At 41.6% G+C, this 24,033-nt stretch overlaps 2 protein-coding genes across 8 annotated transcripts in view; both read right to left on the bottom strand.

Annotated features, from left to right (window-relative positions):
- Positions 1-24,033, bottom strand: part of LOC121928780 (golgin subfamily B member 1-like) — a 231,752-nt gene that overhangs the window by 191,675 nt on the left and 16,044 nt on the right. The window lies entirely within an intron of this gene.
- LMO2 (LIM domain only 2) lies at positions 11,340-23,319 on the bottom strand. The gene is made up of 3 exons (XM_042464060.1): positions 22,916-23,319; positions 14,809-15,024; positions 11,340-12,421 (listed from the first exon to the last, which is right to left on the bottom strand). The coding sequence occupies exons 1-3, from the start codon at positions 22,954-22,956 to the stop codon at positions 12,202-12,204; spliced, it is 477 nt and encodes a 158-aa protein (XP_042319994.1). The 5' UTR covers positions 22,957-23,319; the 3' UTR covers positions 11,340-12,201.

Genomic DNA, 24,033 nt, shown 5'->3' on the forward strand with positions numbered 1-24,033 from the left:
AACCTTATGAAAGGGTTGCCTTAGGGTCTCCATAAGTCAAAAATGACATGGAGGCATGCAATAACAGTTAAAGCAGAATCATAGCGCTATAATTCTGCAGTGTGTAGGCCGCTGTTCTCTCTTGTGTGAATTTGTTGCTTCATTGGGTTACCCAACACATCCCTTGTGGGTTGTGAATAGGCTGTGTTTCTATCCTGATGGGTTCCTGTTCTCTTGACTACTCTGGTAGAAAATCAGCATGAATGCTTTTTCTTGGTTACATTTTAGATACAAATAAATATTTTATTTTTATTATTATTATTTAGCATGTATCAATTTGCCACAGTTTAACACCTGTATGTTTTGGGGGTGATAGTGGTGGTGGTAAATTGCATATAGAGATGACTGATAACCATAATCTAGGAGCACACTTTCTGTTTGCTCCATTTCATAGAAACTTGAATAACAACATTTAGACTATCTTAAAAAAAAAACAGCTTTGCATCTGAAGAGAGCTTCAGTATGGGAGAAATAAATGCACAATGTATTTATTTTTTGCCTCGTAATAAACATGCCAGTTAATCTCAATTTTGCTATAGAAATGAAGCTTTAGTAAGAACAAGGTAGCTATCGAAAGGTGATGCCAACTCTTATTTCTATTAAACCAAACTGGGTTTAAAGTGGTCCCACCATTGCTATTCAATTCAGTAGTGTAATCGGCTTTTCCATGGAATACATGATGTAATAATTCAGAAAGTGCCTGTAAAGACAGTGTAGTTAATGTTTCTTTCCAATGCTTCTTTCAGAATGAAAAAAAGATCCCAGATGCAGTGCCATGTGCTTGGACTTCCAAGGTGTAGTGTTTTTTAGTAGATTTGATCCCTAGTATCTGTTTCAAAATGAATTGCTGTGGATTGAATTTTAACTCCACAATTCCGTACATTTCTACTCCGACATCTTAACTTCAGATGTAACTCTCTTGAGTTCAGTGGAGTCAACTCCTAAATTAGATGTATAACCATAATTTGCAGCTAGAAATTCTCATTTGCAGTCATGTGAATCTTTATCTGTATAACGCATACACTTCTGCCCCACCCTACCACAGTTATCAGAAAGTAATTTATGGTACAAACAGCATGTTGATATTTTTGCTTCTCACATATCAGCTGTCTGTTTCGGGCAGAGGTAATCTGCCAGTTTCATGTGGTTTTCATAAGTTTCTCAGTACAGTACAAGATTTTTTGCCCTATAAACCTTGACCTAAAAATTCAATTATTTAGTCCAACTAAAATAGCCCCCTTTAACAATTTAATTCCATTAAATTGATGAGTAAACTCAGTTCGCAGCTAACAACTGAACGTAGGCTTTTAGCAACAGTCCTAGGCACATTAATTTATTTATCTCTGCATTCCTTTGGTAGTTCCTGTTAAAACCTGTTGTGATCACCTGTTGAACAGTAAGTCAACAAGTAAATCACATTGATTCTGTGGGCCAACTTTGGTTGGAACTACCACCCTTATCACACGACGGTTTTTGCAACTCCAATCTGAAGCTATTCTGGGGCCAACCATGTGAATTCACGTTATAACGTGATAGATTACCACACGTGATTGCTTTCTATGGGGAGTCATTCCAAGGCCGATCCTAAGTCAATCCAAGGTCACTCCTGATGTAGGTGTATTTGGTGAACTAGCGAATTCACAAATCTTTATCCAATGTCAATTCGAATCCAGTTTGAATTGGTCTTGGTGTGGAGTGCAACGTTGCTTCAGTCCTGGTACACACCCTCCATAACCTCCAAGGTGCCACATTTCCCATGATGTGTGGCTGCAATTTTGGCTCCATTTGCTTCCAGTACTCCTTCAAGAATGGAGGATACATTGTGAAATGGGATGGAGGGATGACTGACAAGGAGGACACACTAGATGTGGCTGTGAGGGATGGCTAACACGGAGGACACATTCAAATGTGGCTGTGAGGGATGGCAGACACGGAGGACACATCTGGAGGAAGCATGGAGGGATGGAGGGAAGGCTGACATGGAGGACACATCTGGAGAAAGCAGGGAGGGATGGAGGGAAGGCTGACATGGAGGACACATTCAGATACTGCTGTGAGGGATGGCTGACACGGAAGACACATTTGGATGTGGCTGTATGTATACTTGAGACCACACATGGCAGGAGTTGCGGGCATTGCTAAATTGTTGAAATAGAGTAAATAGAGTTAAAAATAGAATAAAATAGAAGGAAAAAAGAAATGTGAAGCTGTCATTCATGTGAGGCTAGCGTTCACGTTATACTGGAACCAGGAAGTGGCCCCCTTCTTCACTTCAGAAGTGCAAAGGTTCACAATGCTTTCAGAGCCCCACTGAGCATGCACAAGGGTGCCAATTTGAATTGGTGAATCTGCATGGTATATACTGGTGTGATAATATATTTTGCACTTGCTCCGCTTTGCCTCAGGAATGACCACAATTTCACTCTTCACGTGTGATAATTAATCACGTGAATTGCCTTGGATTTGAATTGACTCTGCTTCCCCTTCCCTGCGGAATGACTTTGGATTGGCGTTCCAATCTTCACGTGTGATAAGGTCCTACCAGTAGTTGGGATTCTCAGGCCTTAGGAATTCTTATACTTTCAGAATGAAAGAGCATTATAAAATGGTCCACTTTCCCATGGTTCAGCCATGAAGAACAGGTCAGTTGAGATGCTTCTTGGAATGTTTATTTACTAACAAAGATGGTCAAGTTCCTGAATGAGTTCACTCAGGTGTGGTAGGAATTGGCCTGTTTGTGGAGTCCATGGAGAACGTGATAATCATTACTGCAAGCAGCACATTTTAGCATGTATGGGGCCAGTGGGGAAGTTGTTCTAACCTGTTGCGAAAGGAAGAGTTCTTACATATATACATTCACCTCAATGTTTTGAGGAAGGCACAAAAGACAGTCTTTGATCATTTATATTTATCATTTTTCCACATAGGTCCATGGAGGTCTAGGTAGGAGTAAGCTTTGTCTTCCTGTTTAGGTTTAACATGTCCTTTCTTATCTGTGCACAGTGCGTTGTCCAGTGAAACATGTGTTGCTGAAACTATTTTGAAATTTCTAGTAGCTGTTAGTGCCAACATTTATTTCCAAATTATGAAATGCTATCATATGTGTGCCTCCAAGAGGGCTTCTCAGAGTCTCATGCAGAAATCCAAAATCCAAAATAATGCAGAATCCAAAACATTTTCCAGGAGTGGCTGCAATAGTGATATGTTTGCTTTCTGATGGTTCAGTGCATACAAACTTTATTCCATCCACAAAATTATTAGAAATATTGTATAACATTACTTTTGGCTATGTGTATAAGGTATATATGAAACATAAATGAATTTTGTGTGTAGACTTGGATCCCATTTTCAAGATACCTCATTATGTGCGTGCACATACAGGTATTCCAAAATGCAATACACCTCTGGTCCTAAGCATTTTGGATAAGGAAGATCCAATCTGTCATATAACAGCAACCAGCAGCAGTGAGTTTTAGCAATGGAAGAAAATGGAATGAAGCTTTAATGTATGGCTATTTCTTGTTTTCTGCAAAAACAGCATTGCAGACAATCACTTCATCTGTACATCTTATTTCACTCACAGTTTCTTGTGTTACACAAAAGCAAGAAAATCTGTAAAAGACAATTAAATACAGTTGGCAAAATAACACTCAGCTTTCCACTTTTTGCTTCCCACTGCATGCATATGACACAATGATGGTATTGATTGCTCTTGGGTTGCAAGTCCATTAATTAATATTGCAATGAGGTTTTATAAGGGTGGTCTGAATTATTTCTCAACGATCTCCCAAACACTTTGTCTATAAAAAGAGACTGTTAAAATGGGTCTGACTTTCAGAATTGTGTTTGGAAAAGAGGCAGAGAACTACCCTGACAGTAAACAAATATAAAAATAACAAACAACATTCAGTGGTTCACTTGTGATGAAAGCTCATCTTGTAATCCCATTAGAAAAAAATATGTCTAAATATAAGAGTTTTCAAATTATGAAAATCTAATTAGTTCTACAGTATTTGAAAAGTCTTTAAAATAATGACCAGGTAACCTAAATCTTAGCCTTGCCATTCTGTTTATCTGATCTTTGCCTTGTTAAAATAGCGGATTCTTCAAATTATTTAACAGTCATGTATCACTTTAAAGGCTGACTGGTTTTATTATAGCATGAATTTTCATGGACAGCTCATGCTTTAATAAATGTATTTAAGATGCCACTGGACTTTTTGCTTTTACTGCAATAAACAAAGGTAACAACCTCTTTGGAAATGATTAAATTGTGCATGACTCATCCAGTTACATTTAAAAATAAAATAGTGCAATTTAACTTCATACAGTATACCATTCCCCCATCTGTTTCTTCAAACTAGGGAAGGATGCTTTGTATTGAAACAGAAATGAAATAGGTATGCAAGGTTCTTAGTAGTTCAGAGCTAGCCAGCCTTTCTGCCCAGGAAAGAGAAATATCCTATAGGTCTAGGCACCACGATGCCCAAGTCAAAGACAGCTGATTTTTGTTTCTGTAACAGGCCCATTGAAGGATCTGGATGAAGTAAGCCCTCCCTAGTCTACACTACTATACTCATACGTTTGTATACACATGGAAATAATTATTTAACCATCTTCAAAACAGCACAGCCGTAATAATGTAAAGCACAAGCCTTGCAACTCAACTGTATGTTCCTGTTTACTTTAATGCTCTGAAGATGCCAGCCACAGATGCTGGCAAAACGTCAGGAAGAAACTCTTCTAGAACATGGCCACATAGCCTGAAAAACCCACAAAAACCATGGATGCCGGCCATGAAAGCCTTCGACTTCACAAAATGCAGTCTGTTTCTAATATTCTAAAATCCTGTTAAGGTTTGTAAAATGTACAGGTGTGTAACCTCCAAATTATTTGTATTAGTCTTTCATCAGATTTCAAGAGTTCTTTAGCCTTCCTAGTCTTTCCCCAAAGATACTTCTTTTTACAGCATTCTCAAAGGAAGAAAGGAAGAAATAAGCTGTTAATGAGAAGAGATAGTTAACTTTAAATGATATTCCAAGAAATAACCATGTTTGTGGTTAGCATGCAGAAAAAGAAAGATCTTTATAGCATAGGCTTTTGTAGACTCAGTCTACTTCATCAAATGACAATTAGGTGATTGGTTGCTGAATATAAACAGTAATTTGTTATGTATTACACTGTACCTTTCTAATGATATGAGGTCCTTTCATTGGGTTGAATCTGTGACTTACCCTCCACTGCCAGAGGAGTGCAGCTGACAGAAGACACCTCCACCACAGCTTATCCCTTTCAGTGGGATCCCTGGCCCTTTGTGTGGCATTTATGCACTGCAAGGTAGTGCAAAGAAATAATCTTCCTGCAGCCCAAATCTAGATCCAACATTGCTTCCACAGCATCATCTGTGACAAAAGAGGCTATACCTGCCATTTTTCCTGTGATTTCAAAACTATCAACTTTTTTGTAAATTATTCTAAAAATGTATCTTTCCAAAGTGGCACAAAATTTTGTTGGTTTGAATTCGCTATTACCAGCTAATGAACTTAATGCACTGTTTTCCTCTCAAAGGCCTGGTACAGATGGGCCTTTTGTGACGCCCTCGTCAAGTGCTAGGGTTGCCTGGGGCGGAGCACCCACATGCCCCGCAACTCTAGCACATGACAAGAGAGTAACAATGGCGACACCCTGTATACATGGGCACCGCCATTCTTACGTAAGTGGCATGGGGTGTCCACACGGCACCGCGCAGCGCTTACAAACTGAGTGTGCTAGTGGCACACTCGTTATGCCGCCACTGTGGGGTAAAAAGAACCTGCTTTTTGTGGGTTCTTTTTCCTCTGCAGGGAAACCATGTGGTTTGGTGGATGCCGCTTCTCTGCGGAGGCGCCAGCAGGCCTCCCTTTTTGGGAGGTCTGTACCGCACCAAAGTTGCACCACAGATAATATCTGTGTATCCTGGCAGATGTTTGAAATCCAGAGGGAATTCAGATGAAATGTTAGCTTGCATGGGGTAGAGATATTGGAAAGAAAGGTGATTGAGGAGCAAAAAGACAAAAAATGGAGTACCACGGCCACCTTGTTTTCTGAATTTACAGCAGGAGTCTGACAGACTTATAAATGAGTGATTCTGCACAGTTTTCTTTTCCATGCATGCAATGGATTTGGCAGTGTCCTCAGTTTTGTGCTGATGTGTCCAGAATTCAAATAATTTGATTCTTGGGTACAACCATGATTGGAGCACAGTATTACTGTGATAAAAGAGCCAGGAGAGGCAGCTGCTGTATCGAGCTTATGCTAACAATATTGCATTCGCAACTGCTTCCCATTTGCTCCTTTCACTAAAAACTCCATTATGTGCTGGGGTGATATTACCCTTTTCCCCAAGGGCACAGAATTAAAAAGTGGTACTGCCAGCAATACTCATCTTCAAACCATGACATTGAATAATGGGGACAATGGATGGAAATGATGAATAATGATGTGCTTTTTAAACACATTCAAAAGAAAATGTAATTCATTGTTAATGTCTTACTGCTTTCTGATTTTATTTTGGTAGATCATAGTGGAATATTCTGATATGGTTAGGAGTTAAGTGAGATCTCCCTATAATTTCTTTATTGCTGTAGTCTTCTTTTTACAAGAAAAGGTTTAGAATCCTCTGCTTTTTCCCTATGTTAATAATTCCTGAATTCCCAAAGATCTTCGCAATAAAAATGTATATTTAACAGTGAAGTGCAGTTTGTGCTGACTTTTAATTTGCAGGGCGATAGTAACAGTACTATTAATTAATCCTGCTCAGAGAGTTGTTACAGCCTGTCATATTTCTTTGGTTATAAAACAGCTGCACTGCAGGGTTGATTACTTTGTCACACACACACACACACGCACACACATTCTTTTCTGTGGGCATTGTGTTGGAATAACTGGGCTTTCTTTAGAATTGTGTGGGACATTCCTCTAAATCTCAAGATTTCAAAGATCTAAATAGAGCTGTACTTAGCATTTTCTGTGGGAGCAGTACTTTTTTGCAAGAAAGTATGCCACACTGCTTAAGGGATTAAACAGATAGCTGGTACTAATCAGTTAAATAGAACAAGCATTTTTTAAAAACAGCCATGAATCATAGATCATAGAGTTGGAAGAAACCACAAGGCCATCCAGTCCAACCCCCTACCATACAGGAACTCTCAGTCAAAGCATCCTGACAGATGGCCATCCACCCTCGGTTAAAGACCTCCAAGGAAGGTGACTCCATTACACTCAGCAGTAGAACTAGCACAGTCTCAGCATCTGAGAAGTATATTGGGGGCAGATAAAAGACATCTGCGGCTGCTGTTAGAGCTCATTAGAAATCTATTCCATCCATTCGCAAGCCAAAATCAGAGTGTTTAACTACGGGGGTAAAATCAATGAAATGGAGCCTGATAGATTACCAAGAAGAGGTCCTTAGAACAGTCCACAATCCGATCTTCAGTCCTCTTGGTTCATGCAAATAACGAACTTCAAAAGAACTATGGTCTTCCTGATACATGCACAGTGAATGACCAAGCAAAAAAGGATGCGAGACAGAGAATCTTGGATATCGAAGCCCAAAAAGATATAGCCTCCCTAGCAATGTAGGAATTAAAATGGCGTGCCAATTTAAACACTCTTTTCAAAGAGCAAATTATCTAAAAATACAAATGCCAAAATACCCGAGGGAGGCATTTACTAGAGTAGATTTGACCAGCTTGACACCATGGAAGATATGGAAGATTCAATGGATTCCTTACAATGAGCGAATCTGTAACTTGGAGACCGAGAAATTGAGGCTTTAGCTCATATGTTGCAAGTGTAATCTGTACCAACAGGAAAGAGATCAGTATCTTGGTCCCATATCAAAAGAACAATGTTTTGGGATACCCATGTCAGAATCTTTTACTTCATGAGTGGCCAAGATTCAAAATATTCTATATCACAGCTCGGTTTTTATGTAAAACCATACAGACGAGAGTTTGATATGTGGGGTCAATTGGATAAATTGCAGAGGTGATGAAGAATTCGATGTGTGATGCTTCATGTTCAATTTTATTACGTATTATCATCTTAAGGCGTAATACAGGTGTAGCAACCTTTTTGACCGGGGGCCGGGTTGCTGTCCCTCAGGCGACTGGGGGGCTGAAGCCGGGGTTGGAGCTTCAACTCTCGCGGGTGGGGCCACGTGCCGGGGGTGGAGCTCCACCCTCTGGGGCGGGACCACGTGCCGGGGTGGAGCTTCCACCCCCGGGGTGGGGCCGGTGCCGGGGGTGGAGCTCCACCCTCCGGGTGGGGGCCGCGTGCCGGGGGGGGGAGCTTCCACCCTCCAGGGGTGGTGCCACATGCCGGGGGCGGAGCTTCCACCCTCCGGGGCCAGGCCTCCCCATCTTTGTTGGCCCCTGACGGGGCCCCAGGCCCGTCAGAGACCGCAAAAAAAGCTGGTGGGGGCGCCAGCGCTGGAGGGCCCCCTGGAGGGCCCCAGCGACGGCACCGGGCCCCCCAAGGCCCCCTGCCGCCCTCGGAGCCCTCCTGGAGGGCCCCAGAGACGGCAAGGGCCCCCAGATGCCCCCTGCCACCCTCGGAGCCCTCCTGGAGGGCCCCAGAGACGGCAGCGGGCCCCTCAGAGGCCCCTGCCGCCCTCGGAGCCCTCCTGGAGGGCCCCAGAGATGGCACGGGCCCCCCAGAGGCCCCCTGCCGCCCTCGGAGCCCTCCTGGAGGGCCCCAGAGACGACAGCGGGCCTCCTAGAGGCCCACTGCCGCCTCAGCCGCCGCATCGCAGCTTTCGCCGCTCGTGGCGCTGCCATTTTGGGTGGCAAAATGGCGGCGAGGTCGTGCGACACTTCACCACCATTTGGGCGCAAAAATGGCGGCGCCATAGCCCCAGAGGCGCATGGGCGCCGCCATTTTTTCGCCACAAAATGGCGGCGCGCAGAGCAGCGAAAAGCCGTGATGGGCGGCGGCTGGCGGCAGCAACAGCAGCCAGGGCTGGTCGGCAGGCCTCCGCGGGCCGCATCCGGGCCCGCGGGCCGGAGGTTGCCGACCCCTGCTCTAATACATTCATTGTTATTTATTTATTTATACCACTTTTTGTATCTTGAACCTGTGATGTAGATTTTATGATCAGTTTTATAACTATGGCCATTTTAGGTACTGTACTTCTAATGTACTTATAGGTTTTCAGCCATACAGTACGCTATATAATTCCATGTTACTACATTTTAGTTTCTTCTTATTTCCTTTAGAATTTCTGTAGGATTTTATAGGTGCTTTTACTTGTTTTAGCGTTATTTTGCGTTATTTTGAAATGGCCTAAGGGCTAATCAATAAACATTTCTATTCTGACATCCCTTCAAGTATTTAAACAAGGCTGTCATATCACCTCTTAACCTTCTCTTCTCCAGGCTAAACATCCTCAGCTCCCTAAGTCATTCCTCTTAGGACATAGTTCCCAGGCCCTTCACCATTTTAGTCACCCTCCTTTGGACACGCTCCAGTTTCTCCACATCCTTTTTAAATTGTGGTGCCCAGAACTGGACGCAATAGTCCAGGTGGGGCCTGACCAAAGCAGAATAGAGTGGCACTATTACTTCCCTTGATCTAGACACTATACTTCTATTGAAGCAGCCTAAAATTGCATTGGCCTTGTTAGCTGCCTCATCGCACTGTTGACTCATGTTCAACTTGTGGTCTGCTTGGACTCCAGGAGGTGGCAAAAAAGGTTACAGGCCTACAATCTGAGGCAAGAGGAGCTTGCATAAATTTGGTAGCAATCTTTAGAATCAATCCACAGGAATGTGAATGCTTCCTCCAATCTTTTCAGACATGGGGTACTGCACTGGATTTAAATATTTTTGTAGAGTTGTGGATGAATAATGGATCGTCCCAACCATAGCACAGACCCTTACCTTGCTTCTTTGCAATGCCAGGTCGGTAAAAATCAAATCTCATAGAATCTATGATTTGTTAGAGAAGGTGGAAGCCAACCTGGCTTGTTTTACAGCAACCAGGCTGGGAGAGGACAGTAGTGTGACTTGGGTTAAAGCTCTCCCAGCTGGGTATGCTGTCAAGGAGTAGGTTAGGGAAAGTGGGCGAGGGGGAGGAGTGGCCATGGTCCATAAGTACCAAAGTACCATCACTTTGACCAGGAAACCGGTCTGGAAAACAGAACACATCGAGTGTATTTACCTGACCTTGAAGGCTAGGGACAGTGGGGATTCTGTTAGCATACCGTCCACACTGTAGCCTAACAGACTCCCTGGCTGAGATGACCCAGCTGGTCTCGGAGCTGCTGTTGGAGTCTCCCAGGCTTCTGGTCCTGGGGGACCTCAACATCCTCTTTGAGGCCGGCTCATTAGATCTGACAGGCGCAGCTCGGGAGTTCCTAGATTCCATGACTACCATAGGCCTGTCCCAATTAGTCTCGGGTCCTACACATTATGCTGGTAACACACTCGATGTGGTCTTTAGTACAGGCCACTAACCAGATCCCCGTCAGGGGTGGAGGACCTATTAGAATGATCCGCCCTCGAAGGCTGATGGAACCCAAAAGGTTCCAGGAAGCCCTAGAGGGTTTTATGGCTGGGAACAATGGTAGTTAATCAGAAAGGCTAGCCGCAGTGTTGTCTGTCCATTAAAAAAACAAAACCATGTAGCATTAAAGGCAATAGCTCTCAATCTTTAAGGAATTCAATATTAATGGAAACTTAAGCTGAAGTTCAAGCACACCTATTAGGGAATAAGTCTCTTTGGACACAGTGCACTGTACTTCCTGGTAAACCTGCGAAACAAGATTGAATTAGTACATTTCTGTGAAGTGAGGAAGAATTAAACTTTCAATTGCTCACACTCTTCCCCTCAAAAGGCAGGCATAAAACTGGATGAGAGAAGAGTATTCTACCCAAACAGCATGAATGCACAACGGAGGGGAAACATGCCACTCACAACACAACAGATCACATCACAGGTAATATGATAGGTACCTCTGACACCCATGCTTCTGCAGTATGTACTGTATGGTAGTCACAAAAGCAGTGGAAGTGCTGACTGAGCAGATAACATCTTCCTAATAAGAACAGCACTTCTATCTCACCTTTATGCTGCTATTTATATTGATCCAAACTGGTTAGCAAGACAACAATAAAATGTAATAAAGCTTATTCAGTGAGGGAGAAGTGTAAAATCCTCACAACAAAAAAATAACTCAAGAGAAGAAACTCTGTATACAGCAAATGTGTAATGCCTTTGTGTTCAGTCAGAAAAGCCACTGGTAAAGAAAAACACAAGTCTCAAATGAGTGGGGTTTTTTATTATTATTAAATCTGCAGGATTTACTACATACAACAAATTATTTGTGTTGTCTAAGTTAATAAAATAGCAGAACAACTCTTTAAATTCATTATTTGTATAGAAATGAAGGGCAGAATTTCTCTATTTCAAAGAATGACAGCTAAATGTAGCTGTGCATTTTAATTTCTTTAAATAATTGCTTAGAATTAAGGTTGCAGTCCTTTTCCCCAGTCACATGCCATTAAGTATCCTTTGTCTGCCAAAGGTTTAAATGTTTATAACAGGGTATATCTTGTGCAGTGTTGCGGCCAAAGCTTGCATTTTTAATTTCAAATGTGGGAAAAATATTTCCATGCTGGGGTAGGGTACATCTCCTTCCACATCTAAAACTTAAAAGACTGGGAGTCCTAATCCTCTCCTTACCACACACCCATTCCTGACGCCATCCCATTTTGTATTAATTTTGGGAATATGATCAATATAGAGTAAATAGAAATGACATTTTAAAATTCTGTTTCACAACCTATTCTGCACACCTCAAAGCCATATTATCTGTTTACATATTGCTACTGTATTTCTAGTCAAGAGAATCCATTGTATTCATTTATGGGCTCCCCAACTTTTACCATCACCTCCAAGAGAGTCAGTTTATTATTAAAGCTTGTTTGTTAACAGAACTCCACCTACCTACTAATGTTTCAGACCCCAGCCATCATTTGTACATGATGCAGTGTATGTGTTTTCTGTTATATTTTCCCTTGCCCTGACACAAAGCACATATAAGTTGTGAGGGATTGATCTCACACCACCATACCTAGGTATTTGTGTCCCCTCATTTGGAGATTATGAGGCACAAGCAGGCTACATCATCCCATTGATCTTAGTCCACTCATAGATATCCTGCTCACACACTATATCTGAGTTGATGAGAAGATATCTGTCACCAACGCAAAAGTGTTTCTGGCAGGCAGCACACTTGAAGCATTCCAGGTGATATACTTTGTCTTTTACTCGCATGGTCATCTCATAGGCCCGGATTCGTTTGTCACAGGAAGCACACAGGCCATCTTGGCCAAAAAGCCTTGAGGAGAAAAAAAATCTAATGAGTCAGGTTCACAGGTGTTATTTCGAACAAAGTAAAACATAAGGACAATTACTTATCTATTTTGTCTTCCAAAATAGTATAGGAGTTTTTAAAAATCTGGAGGCAGGGCACCTGGAATTTAGTGACGAGTAAAAAAATGGTAATAGATAATACAGAGGGTTCAGTGGCTGCCATCATGTTTCTTTTATTTTTCTCTTTGCCTTATTTCTTTTCAGACTGATCTACAGAAGTTGCTTGTTGGTGGGTAGGTTTGCTATATTCTACTTTAGATGACTGAACAATGAAAATTATGATAGAAATGTACAGGTGGGATTTTGGGTTTTCTTCTGTCCATGATCATGCAGTCATTCATACTGCTTTGATCAACAAGAAATCCTAGCCTAAATACAATGGTTTTCTAAAGTTGCTCTTTATGTAGGCTTATTATAGCTATATTAAGACATTCCTACAAAAGCTACATTTATAATACTATGTTTTCAAAAGATGCACATTGTAATGTGTGGGACAGGATACAGTTATGACATCATCAGGTTTTTATAATCCAAATTATTTATTTAAAATATTGCTGCATGATTCATTTATAAAACTAATATATTTCAATATGTATGGTTTATCCAAAATTTTACTAGATAGTAGAGATAAGTATTTGCTATATCTGTGTAACTGCATGACTTTCAGAAAGGTTTTGTCAGTTTCTAGCACTACTAAAAGCAGACTACTTAATCCAGTAATGTTTTCCTATTCTTCCAGGAGGTGTCACTGTTCATTTCTCTAAAATAACAGTAACAAAATTATTACATATGGATGTTTTTATAAGTGACACCAAAAACACAATTTACTTCGGCATGTGAAGTTATTGGATTAAAAAATGAAGAAGAAGCTGTTTTAAATCAAATTATATCATGTGTGTGCGTGCACACACACACACGACTAGCAAGTGTAGGTTTTTACATTTGAATTCCAGATACAGAAAATACAAAAGCCAATTTAATAGTCTGTGTCTATGAAATTCTTCATTAGCAGACACAGATAATTAACACATTAAACTGTGAAAAGATGGAACGCATCCAATTACAAGGCACAGAAAATGCATTAATTTAACAGCCCATATTTTCTGACATTACGGTGATAAAATATGCAGCTAGCAGAAATAGAACTGAAACACAATGCTACTTGTACACTGGAGACTTCCAGGATATTACATTTCATAAAGCCAGTCCTACTCAGACAAAGCTGCATCTGGAAAAAGCTCTGAAGTGAGATAATTAGGTAGGTGAGGACTCTATTCCTGTCTCCTTTCCCAGGTGAACATGGAAAATATTAATCTAGCTAAATCAAGATGGAGTCCCTTCATACAATTTCAGAGTATTACCCAAGTGAAGTCTAAGTTATATGGTAAATAATGAAAGTTCTTGAATTGTTGCATGTGCGCACGCACACCCACCTTTAGCTACCAATAGGTAAAGAAATGCTTCATCCTGTTTGGTTTGTGATTGTTAGTACTATTTTTAAAGAGAAACTGTTGGCAATAATCTAAAATCTGTAGTTTGCCTTACAAGCATTTTGGTTGTGGAGCTCTTAGAGGTTCATTCAGCCTTTGCTTCTACCCACCTAATTTAGGGAAAGCACATTTTAACTACTTATAACTTTTACCTTAGCATATCAATCTTTAACACTGGCATAATTCTTCCTTATCCCTCCTCCTTCCATGCACATGCCATATTGTGACTCCAATATCATCAGCCTGTAGAAGGGTACCTTGCACAGCCCTGCCTCACCATCACCAGCAGCATAGGGGTGTGCAGGCAAAATAAGAGCATTGCCTTCCCAAAAAAGAGTTCTGCCTCCTCCCGAAATTTTCCATCAGCCCACAAATTGTTAGCATTATAGTAATTTTAGGTGTGCATACAAAGCACATACAACTGAGCATAGAAAGAAACAATGCAGAGAAAGTCAGCAAAGATATATGAGCACAATATATGTAAAAGTTTTAGGTGTGAATGATGTCCAGTATCTGTGCAATCCTAGAAATATGAGGGCTGAAGGAAAAATTTAACTGAAAAGGAAGAATTCTTAATTAGTAGAAAATATCTTCATTTTGCGTTCCCCCTCCCCGTGTAGTTACAATCATGTTTCACACATTGCTTTGATATTTCTGATGTTCAGGCTTATCTGACAAAGGACCTCTCCAGATGTGACTTGGAGGCTAGCCTGTTTCCAACCATAAAGCATATACTTTCTGCTCAGGCTAAACTCAGATCTTCTCATTCTTGTGGCAGAATTTTGAGGGATGGTTGATACCAGCCTTGTTCTAAAAAATGAAAGGGAAGACAAGATACAGAGATCAAAAGGCGGTGCCATACCTGAGATAGTCTCTTCGACAGAGTTTTCTGCCCAGCTTATAATATAGTCGCCTTCCCACTTCTCCAAGCCTGCACCCACACAAATCACAGCTGAGGCAGTCTTCATGCCAGTACTGATCAATGGCTTTGAGGAAGTAACGGTCCCCAATGTTCTGTTGGCAACCTCCACATGTTAACAAGGAAGGGGGAATCTGGAGCACCTCATCCACTGGCTCCCTGTAGGAAAGGAACAGCTTTTAAAAACACACCAAAGCAAACTTTCCAGATCAGCAATTATGACGGGAGTTTTAGCCTCATTGTTTTCCTACTGTACTTCATGAGACAGACACAAGATACACGCAAGCATACCCTGTACAAACTGCATGAACAAGAAGAAACTAGGTAGGGAAAAGCAATCTACAGTGGACTCTCCACATTCTCTGGTGATTGGAGCACAGGACCTCTGTGAAAGTGGGGAAAATTTCTTTTTATTTCAGAGAACATCTCTCTAGGAATCTCAAAGTCCTCCAGGGCAATTCTATGGACAAGACCTGCCAAAGGTTGACCATGAAATTATGCTGCAGGGCCTATGAACACCTAAAAAGTGTTCTCTTTAGGAATCTCTGGATCCTCTAGCAGGACTTTTGGCAGAAGCTGACAAGAGAGTCATGTTTGAGGACCTAGAGATTCCTAGGAGTTTACCACACGGGAGGAATTTCTCTTAATTTCGAATGAAAAGAAAGTGGGACCAGAACGCATTCACATGAATCTGCTAGTTCAGTGAATTTACGTGAATTCGAATTGCGTTCGAACTGACTTCCCATTGCTCGAAAATAGCTTGCCATTGCCCAAAATTGAGTGTGGTAATCTATCACACAATAACGTGAAACCCCATGATTGCATTCAGACTGACTTCTCATTGCCCAAAATTGCATGTGGTAGTCTATCACACAATAACGTGAAACCCCATGATTGCGTTCGGATTGCCGCTGGATTATACTTCCAATTTCCCTTGTCGGATAAACTCCCTAGAGAAAACATACAGTATTAATCAAATTCATGAATATTCAAATCTGCAAAAGTCAAAACCACAAATATGGAGGGCTAATTGTATTTTCCATGATCAGAACATGGTGAAAGAGACAGGAATGGATTCGTTGTTGCTATCTGCCATCAAGTCAACACTCATGGCAACCCCATGAATGAGAGACCTCCAAGAACCTACTTCATCAACTGCCCTGCTCACAACTTCCAATGGTGCACAGATGGGGACTTTTATGTACAGTGCTGTGTAAATTTACAGCGCTTTATAAATAAAGGTTAATAATAATAATAATAATAATTTTGTCTAGAAAATCACCACCCTCCATATGACACACATACCCCCAGTATTCTTCACAGTGCCCTTTTTATTTGGTCTTATTTTTATATAACCCTTTGATAGCCAACTGGGCATGAGGGTTTAAAGAAGAGGTAGGACATTTGTGTCATCATAATCATCATCCATTCACAAGAGGCATGTATCATCAGCAGGAACTCCAACATTTTTAGAAGGGTAAGGGAAGACAAAGAAAGAAAGACCAAAAGGAGTTCCAAGTATGCTTTTAGAATATGGAATTATCATTGATGAGTGGGGAAGGCAAATGAATTGGAGTGTCCTGGAAAAAAGCATGCTATCTGGAGCGTTGAACTCCCTATTGCAACATTTTGTTGCAAGCTGTACTTGTTGGTAACAGTTTTCATTTTGCTTCAGAGATCAACACGGTGGTCACTTTTGAATGTTGGGAGATTCAGTCCCTGTTCATTGCAGTAACTGCTATTGAGAAAATAATGTAGCCCTGGTGGTTGGGTGGGAGCTAAACGTTGTTGTGGTGGTGTGCCTTCAAATCATTTCTAACTTATGGCAACCCTATCATGGGGTTTTCCAGGCAAGTTTCTTCAGAAGAGGTTTGCCATTGCTATCCTCTGAGCAGAGAGTGTGACTTGCCCATGGTTGCCCAATGGGTTTACATGACTGGGCAGGGATTCGAACCCTGGTCTCCAGAGTCCAACACTTGAACCACCACACCATGCTGGCTTGCAGGAGCTAAACTGGTGACTAGAAAAATAAAGCAAGTAGAAAGCAGTTTCTTAATGTAAATGTATTATTTCCCTGAAAGCTTTTTTTTGCAACAGCAATTGAAAAATACTCCCAGTGAAACACTGACAGTCTGCATAGTCAGCAGCTCACAGTAAGACATTTTAGTACATGTTTAACCTTAAGCTCATAAACATTGCCACTGAAAAAGAAGAAGAAGAAACCCCTACGTCTTCAAAGTTAATTATGTGATTTACTGGTTATATAGTCCTTCTTGCTCATTCTTGCTCAAACTATTAACAATTCGCTCCATCTTTTTGCTCTGATTGTTCAATATTGGTTTAGTAAGCTCATTTTTATTTTCTCTCTCCCTCTCACTCAACCTGCCCCCCCCCCCAACTTTTGCACAGCTATAAGCTGGAATCAAAAATGAAATGAGAAGCACTTTCTATAGTCAGTGTAGACACTACACTGGACTAAATCCAATGTTAGTCTCAGCAAGAACACACTAATTGAATGGGACATCAGTCATCATTCAACTGAGTTTCATTTATTTCAGTGGGTCTAACTGAAGTTGGAACAAAAATTGGAATTAGCTTATTGAACTTGTAGATCAATTTAACTCACAAACTAAATACAGGAAAAGTATCCTATTAAAAGTTACCATTTGATAAAATGTGAACCAAGAAATAGCTATAGCCCTATCTCCAGCAGTTCCTGTTCCATTTACCTTCTACCAGCCCCTATTATCACCCCACTCCATCAAATGTCAGCTCAACCACCATTAAATTTGGCAAAAGAAATTATATCTATTTTAAATTGAAAGGAAAAACAGTTTTCCCAGGCACACCACAGACACTGATGGTCACTTCTGAATCTGCCCTAGCACATAGGCTAGGATGCTATCCTTCTCTCAAATGCATACCATTAATGCATAGGGTAACACGATAGTTACCAGATAACATTACCCTTTCCACCATTCACTTTTGAGAAGGTGTCCTCACCCCATCTCCATTCTTGATTTTTATACTGTAGCTTTGATTACAAGTAGGTCACAATAGCTGTCCTTTCTGTTGTTTGCAATAATAACAATTGAAATAAGGTTATATTAAAAGCTGGAGAAAAAATTAAGCAGTGTTATTGTAGTTCTCCAGCCTGTACTTTCTCAGAAAAAGATACAAGAACTTCAAGACAATGAAAAATTATAAAATTGCTCCAAAATCATACTGTGACGGTCTAAAATTTTCCAAGACGTACTGACTTTTTAAAACTTATTTCTTCAGATTAAATCCCATGGAAGAAAAATCTCCTAAAGCCATGCCTATATAATAGTAAGAACAAGCAGGTCAAAAGTTACACTCTTTAGTGCTATTTATATATTCTACTTTTGTTTTTCACTTCCTAGACATTTATGGGCAATCCTGCCACTAAAATCAATAGCCACTTCTTTCTGAATAGGATCAAACCAAACATCCACAAAAGACAGGAATCTGCCCTAAACATTATTTTCATCGCATATCCAGTCTACAGTCAAGTCTAGCAGATCTGCTATCCCCCCCCCCCCCCACTACTTGACATGAAAATATCCATTATACTTTAAAATGTGTAGGAATAAGAAAAGCATTTTCTCAGTTTGTGAAATCAATATGCAGACATCCTCCAGGTTTATATAAATAGCTAAGGAATAGAGAAAGGCACAGAGTACTCTTAGAAGAAATGTATGCTTCTGAAGTTTCAAGTGCATTCCCAGTCTCTTATACTCTTTTTGTGCAGCTGTAATGCATTAAGTACTCTTATATCATAACAATCTGGGTGGTGTTTTTAAAAAAAGAAATTCCCCTAATATTGTCTTTGATATTCAGGAATGATAGCTGCAGCCATTATATATTGGAGGTGTGTGTTGCTAGAGAGGTATCATACTTTCCAGACGTTATCAGACAAGGGAAATTGGAAGTATAATCCAATGGCAATCCGAATGCAATCATGGGGTTTAACGTTATTGCGTGATATATTACCACACGCAATTTCGGGCAATGGGAAGTCAGTCCGAACGCAATCATGGGGTTTCATGTTATTGCATGAGAGGTGATCACATGCAATTTTGGGCAATGGCAAGCTATTTTTGGGCAATGGGAAGCCAGTTCGAATGCAATTCGAATTCACGTAAATTGGCTGAACTAGGGCCCCACTTTCTTTTCATTCGAAATTAAGAGAAATTCCTCCCATGTGATAAACTCCTCTGTTGTTAGGGGCTTACTCAAATTTCTTAAAAACCTTAACAAAACAATCCTCTGTGTACATGCTCAGAAGTCAGTACTTATGGGCTTGTTCCCAAGAAAGTGAGTGTAAGATTACAACTTGAAGTATAAGGAAAACAGGAACAATTGTGACAAACACATAATATTTTGTCAATGTGTCATCTATAAATCTTTGTGAAAAAAACGTTTGAACAACTGATCCCAATCACACTCACTCTATAATACTTTCAGTATAGAACCTATTTCTCATAAAGGATGGTTGGGACAGGATTCTTAAGGCTTTTCAAGCTATCCCATTATCCACCTACATGTTTTTTTAATTTCAGTACATAATTAATCATGGCTTCACACCCTATTTTTTCTTCAAACCTTGTGCAAAATGTTGTCATTTTTTAAAAAAGACATTAAGTAAAAAGACAATCCCTAACCCCCACTTATGGAGAAAGGCAAGATATAGAGCACATACATAAATTAGAAGTTTAAAATTAGAACTTATCTATATGTTTTCACAGCAAAAATATCAATAATGAAACAAGTCAAGACAAATAAATACCAAAAATAGGGCCAATTTTTTTCATGTTTACTTATAGTCATTAACAAGTCTCACTGAGTTCAATAGGATTTAATCCTAGATAGATAAATATATAAGAGCTAGCCTGGTGTAGTGGTTTGAGCATTGGGCTACAGATCAGGGTTTGATTCCCTGCTGGGCCATGGAAACCCACTGGATAACCATAAGCGACTCACACTTTCTAAGCCCCAGAAAACTTTGCCTGAGGTCAGAAACGACTTGAAGGCTCACAACAACAACAACAACAAATAAATTTAAAATAGGATAGGATATAAATGGTTGTAGCTGTACAAATCAAGTTTTGTTATAGCATCAATGATGGATTAAGTATAATAAATATGGAGATACAGGTTGAGTCTCCCTTATCCAGAATTCCAAAATCCAAACATGTCATGTCTCCAAGATAACTCATTATGTAGATGCAAATATTGCAACAAAAATAATAATAATCTGAAACCCAGAACCTGGTCCCATGTATTTCGGATAAATGACATTCAAGCTGTATATAAAAATAAATGTCTGTATGCAGGGGGATCTTGTAGCACCTTTGAGACTAACTGAAAGAAATAAACTGGGAGCATGAGCTTTCGTAGACTTGAGTCTAGGCTTAGCTTCTTTCTTTCAGTTAGTCTCAAAGGTGCTGCAAGATGCCTTTGTATACTGATTTTCTATACTACTACAGTGTCTTTGAATTCTATCACCACAGTACATGTCTACAGCAGAAAAGAAATAAAAATTGTTGTTGTTATTACTACTAGTAGTAGTACTTTGGCAGGATCATTCTTAAGAAACTCACCAGGAAATTCTAATTTTGCTTTGTTAATAAATGCAATTAACGCTAACACGACAGATTTTGTGTCTTCCTATGGCTCATGCACAAAGGCACTTTTGTTTGACGCATTTAAGTTGCAGCCCTGGTGGTTCGCATTATGAAAACGTGGAAGTGGAGCATGCATCTGATAAGAGCCTTGACCTTTTAGTCTAATCAGCCAATTCAACTGGGCCAGGAGGGGAGGAGAGCTGAGAGAGAAGAACCCTGAAAACAACTTACTGCTTTTGGAAACTATTATTATTATTATTATTATTATTATTATTATTAAACTCTATTTCTAAAGCGCTGTAATTATACACAGCGTTGTACAAAGTCAGTAAAATTAAGGAATATATAAAAGCCTGCCCGAGGCTCCCATCCTCATAGGCTCCCATCCTCACTCTCATCCCTCAGAAATCATTTTCATCAGCATCACTTAGGCTGCATCCGCACTGCAGAAATAATCTGAATTAGCACCACTTTCATTGGTTTCTGGTTTCTGTTAACATTTCCGTTAACCTCTGGTGCCACAGCAAACTACAGTTCCCAACATTCCGTAGCATGGAGCCATAGCAATTAAAGTGGTGCCAAATTGGATTTTTTCCTGCAGCACGGATGCAGCCTTAATTTCTAGACCAAAGTGGTGACAGTAGAGATTCTAAGAGCTGGTCTTCTCCTTCTCTGTTCCCACTCTCACCAGGATATTGATAGGAAACTGGAAGGCTCGGATCCTTTGCTTCCAACTGCCCTTGCGTGTGTGTGTCTGGGTCTCAAAGTGCCATCCCTACAAGTGACAGGCAGGCACCCTTTCTAACATCAGTCTGAACAACTCTGCACCGGTGTAGCCACAGAGGGCAAAAGGAGGGCCTGAGCCTCCTTTCCAGTGATAACTTCCTTCGTTCCCCACATTTCTAGCACTTCAGGGAGCAACACACTGAAAAACCATCGCACTAGAATGCCCCTAAAAGCACCAGAGCCCCTCTGATCTTGCAATCTGAGCCAAGCCAGCCCTGGTTAATTTTATTTATTTATTTATTTATTTATTTATTTATTTTATTTATACCCTGCCTTCCTCCCTCCCTGAGGGTGGCTTACAGGTAAAATCAATTAAAATTATTATAAAATATAACAACAATTAACATGATTATATATAAAATCATATTAAAAACTCATAACAAATTCACAGTATAAAAATTAAAATCACCTTACAATTCACAACATAAACAGACTAAATACTAATACTAAATACTTAGACAAATGCTTGGAAGGAATGTCAGGTGATGTAGGCTATATTTCAGAGGAAGGCCAAACCACCTCTGAGCATTCCTGAAAAACCCAAAGATGGATGGGGTCGTAGTAAGTCAGTACACTACTACTACAACTCTTCCATCTGCTGTGTTGGCTTTCCCTCTTGCTTCTCCCATTTCTTTGAGTGCTTCAGACTGTATCTCTAAATGTTCCACTGAAGTTTTAAGTTACTACAATGCTAGACGTTTGAAGGCAAAATTAAGGGGGTCAGGTTTTTTACTAGTAGGGTCAGTACTTTCCTTTGGACCCCCCTGACTTAACTACATCCCTGGGAGTTAAGCCCAGACCAACCCCTTCCCAACTCCAGCATCCCAAGAGAGTGATCCCAATACATTCACCTGGAGAAGGAGCATGCCATGCAACCCTCTGGCATTTCTTCTCCCTTCAAGACTGTCTAGCACCCCAAAGGGCCCCAAGGGCCCCCCTTTCCCTCCCAGCTAGAGGGACCAGATGTCCTCACCGCCAAGGACATTCCCAAATCAAAGCTCAAAACCAGCCTAGAAAGATCAAGTCATGCTTCTTGGTCCTGCTCCAAATGGAGGACCTTTTGGGATCCCTCCTGGACAGAAGACTAAAATGGAGGACACGTCCTGGAAAAGGAGGACCTCTGGTCTTCCTCCTCCCAACCTAAAAAAGGAGGACATGACCCACCCAAAGCTAAGGGGGAAATCCTAGAAAGATCAAGTCCTGCTTCTTAGTTCTGCTCTCAATAGAGGGCCTTTTGGGATGCCTTCTGAGCAGAAGGATGGAAGAAGAGGACCTTTGGTTCTTGACTAAAATCAAAGCTTTTAAAAAAAGTACTGTTACTAGAAAGCGAAATCCATGCTGCAAGTGGAGGGCATGTAAATAGAATAGAAGATATACTAGAAAGCCATGCTCCTTAGCACTGCTCCAAAGGGAGGACCTTTGGGGATCCCTCCTGGAGGGAAGGCTGGGATGGAGGACGGGTCCTGGAAAAGGAGGACGGCCTCCCAGCCCAAGAGCGAGGGCTGCAAGGGAAAGCCAAGGGGTCCGGGGAGGGGAGGCTCCAGAGGAGCAGTGGGGGGCTGCAAGGGGGAGGGGGCATCTGGGGGGCTAAGGGGGGGAAGGGGGTGCCCACTTACTCGGAGGGCTCGAGGCTTTTCCTTTCGATGGCCGAGGACATTGGCGGCGCTGCCGGGAGGGGGGTCTGCCCCTTCCCAAGGCAGGTGGATGCCAAGGGGCTCCCAAGGCAGAGGGGGTTCGGTCGGGGCTGCCACCCGGAGTGCCCCTCTTGGCGAGCCAAGGGTCCTCGAGGGGGTCCCTGGGGATGCTGCCCCTCTGCCCCCCAGATCGCCTCCTGTAGCGCTTCGGTCCCTTTCTTCTTCTTCTTCTTCCTCCTCCTCCTCCTCTGGGCTTGGCTCTAGCTTGCCTGCCTCCTCCGGCTGGGCATCCCAGGAAGGCTGGCTCTGGCAAGGAGGGCTGGCTTGGGCGAGGAGAGCAGCATCCTCAGAGCCAGCCAGCCTCCTCTCTTGTCTGATCTCTCTCTCTCTCTCTCTCTCTCTCTCTCTCTCTCGGGTTTCACATCCTCTTTCCTGATCACGCTTCCAATACAATCGGAGGAAATGGCCTTTTAAAGCGACAGCTGTCTCTTGGCTGCTGCCCTGGATGGACCCTGGCTGCCAGGAAGGGGGCGAAGGGGGGCAGGCAGGCAGCCCCAGCATCCTCACCCCCCCGGGGGGTCCCAAGGGAACTGACTCCACATTCATGGACGGAGTGCATCCACACTGGAGAAATGATTCGGTTTGGCACCGCTTTAACACTTTGTCTGGCTCAAGGCTATGGAATTCTGGGAGTTGGAGCTTGTTGTGGGCCCAGAGCGGAGCAATGCCTTGTTTGGGTGGACAACTAACATGCCCCCAAAATGCATGGGGCAAGCTTTGGAAGCTTCACCTGCTCAGACAATAATAATACCCCAATCCACACAACTCACAACTGTGGTGCCTTTACTCAGCCAAAGCAAAATGCACAACATGCATGGGGCAAGCTTTGGAAGCTCCACTGGCTTAGACTAATACCCCAAATCCATACAACTGTTGACACCTTTATTTGAACAACCACAATGCTCAAAACACACCGGGCAAGCTTTGGAAGCTCCCCCGCCTTGGACAGTACTACCCCAAACCCACACAACTGTGATACCATTATTCAGCCAAAACAAAGTGCCCAAACTGCATGATGCAGGCTTTCGAAGCTTTGCTGG

This window comes from Sceloporus undulatus, chromosome 1 (genome assembly GCF_019175285.1).
Source record: "Sceloporus undulatus isolate JIND9_A2432 ecotype Alabama chromosome 1, SceUnd_v1.1, whole genome shotgun sequence".
NCBI lineage: Eukaryota > Metazoa > Chordata > Lepidosauria > Squamata > Phrynosomatidae > Sceloporus > Sceloporus undulatus.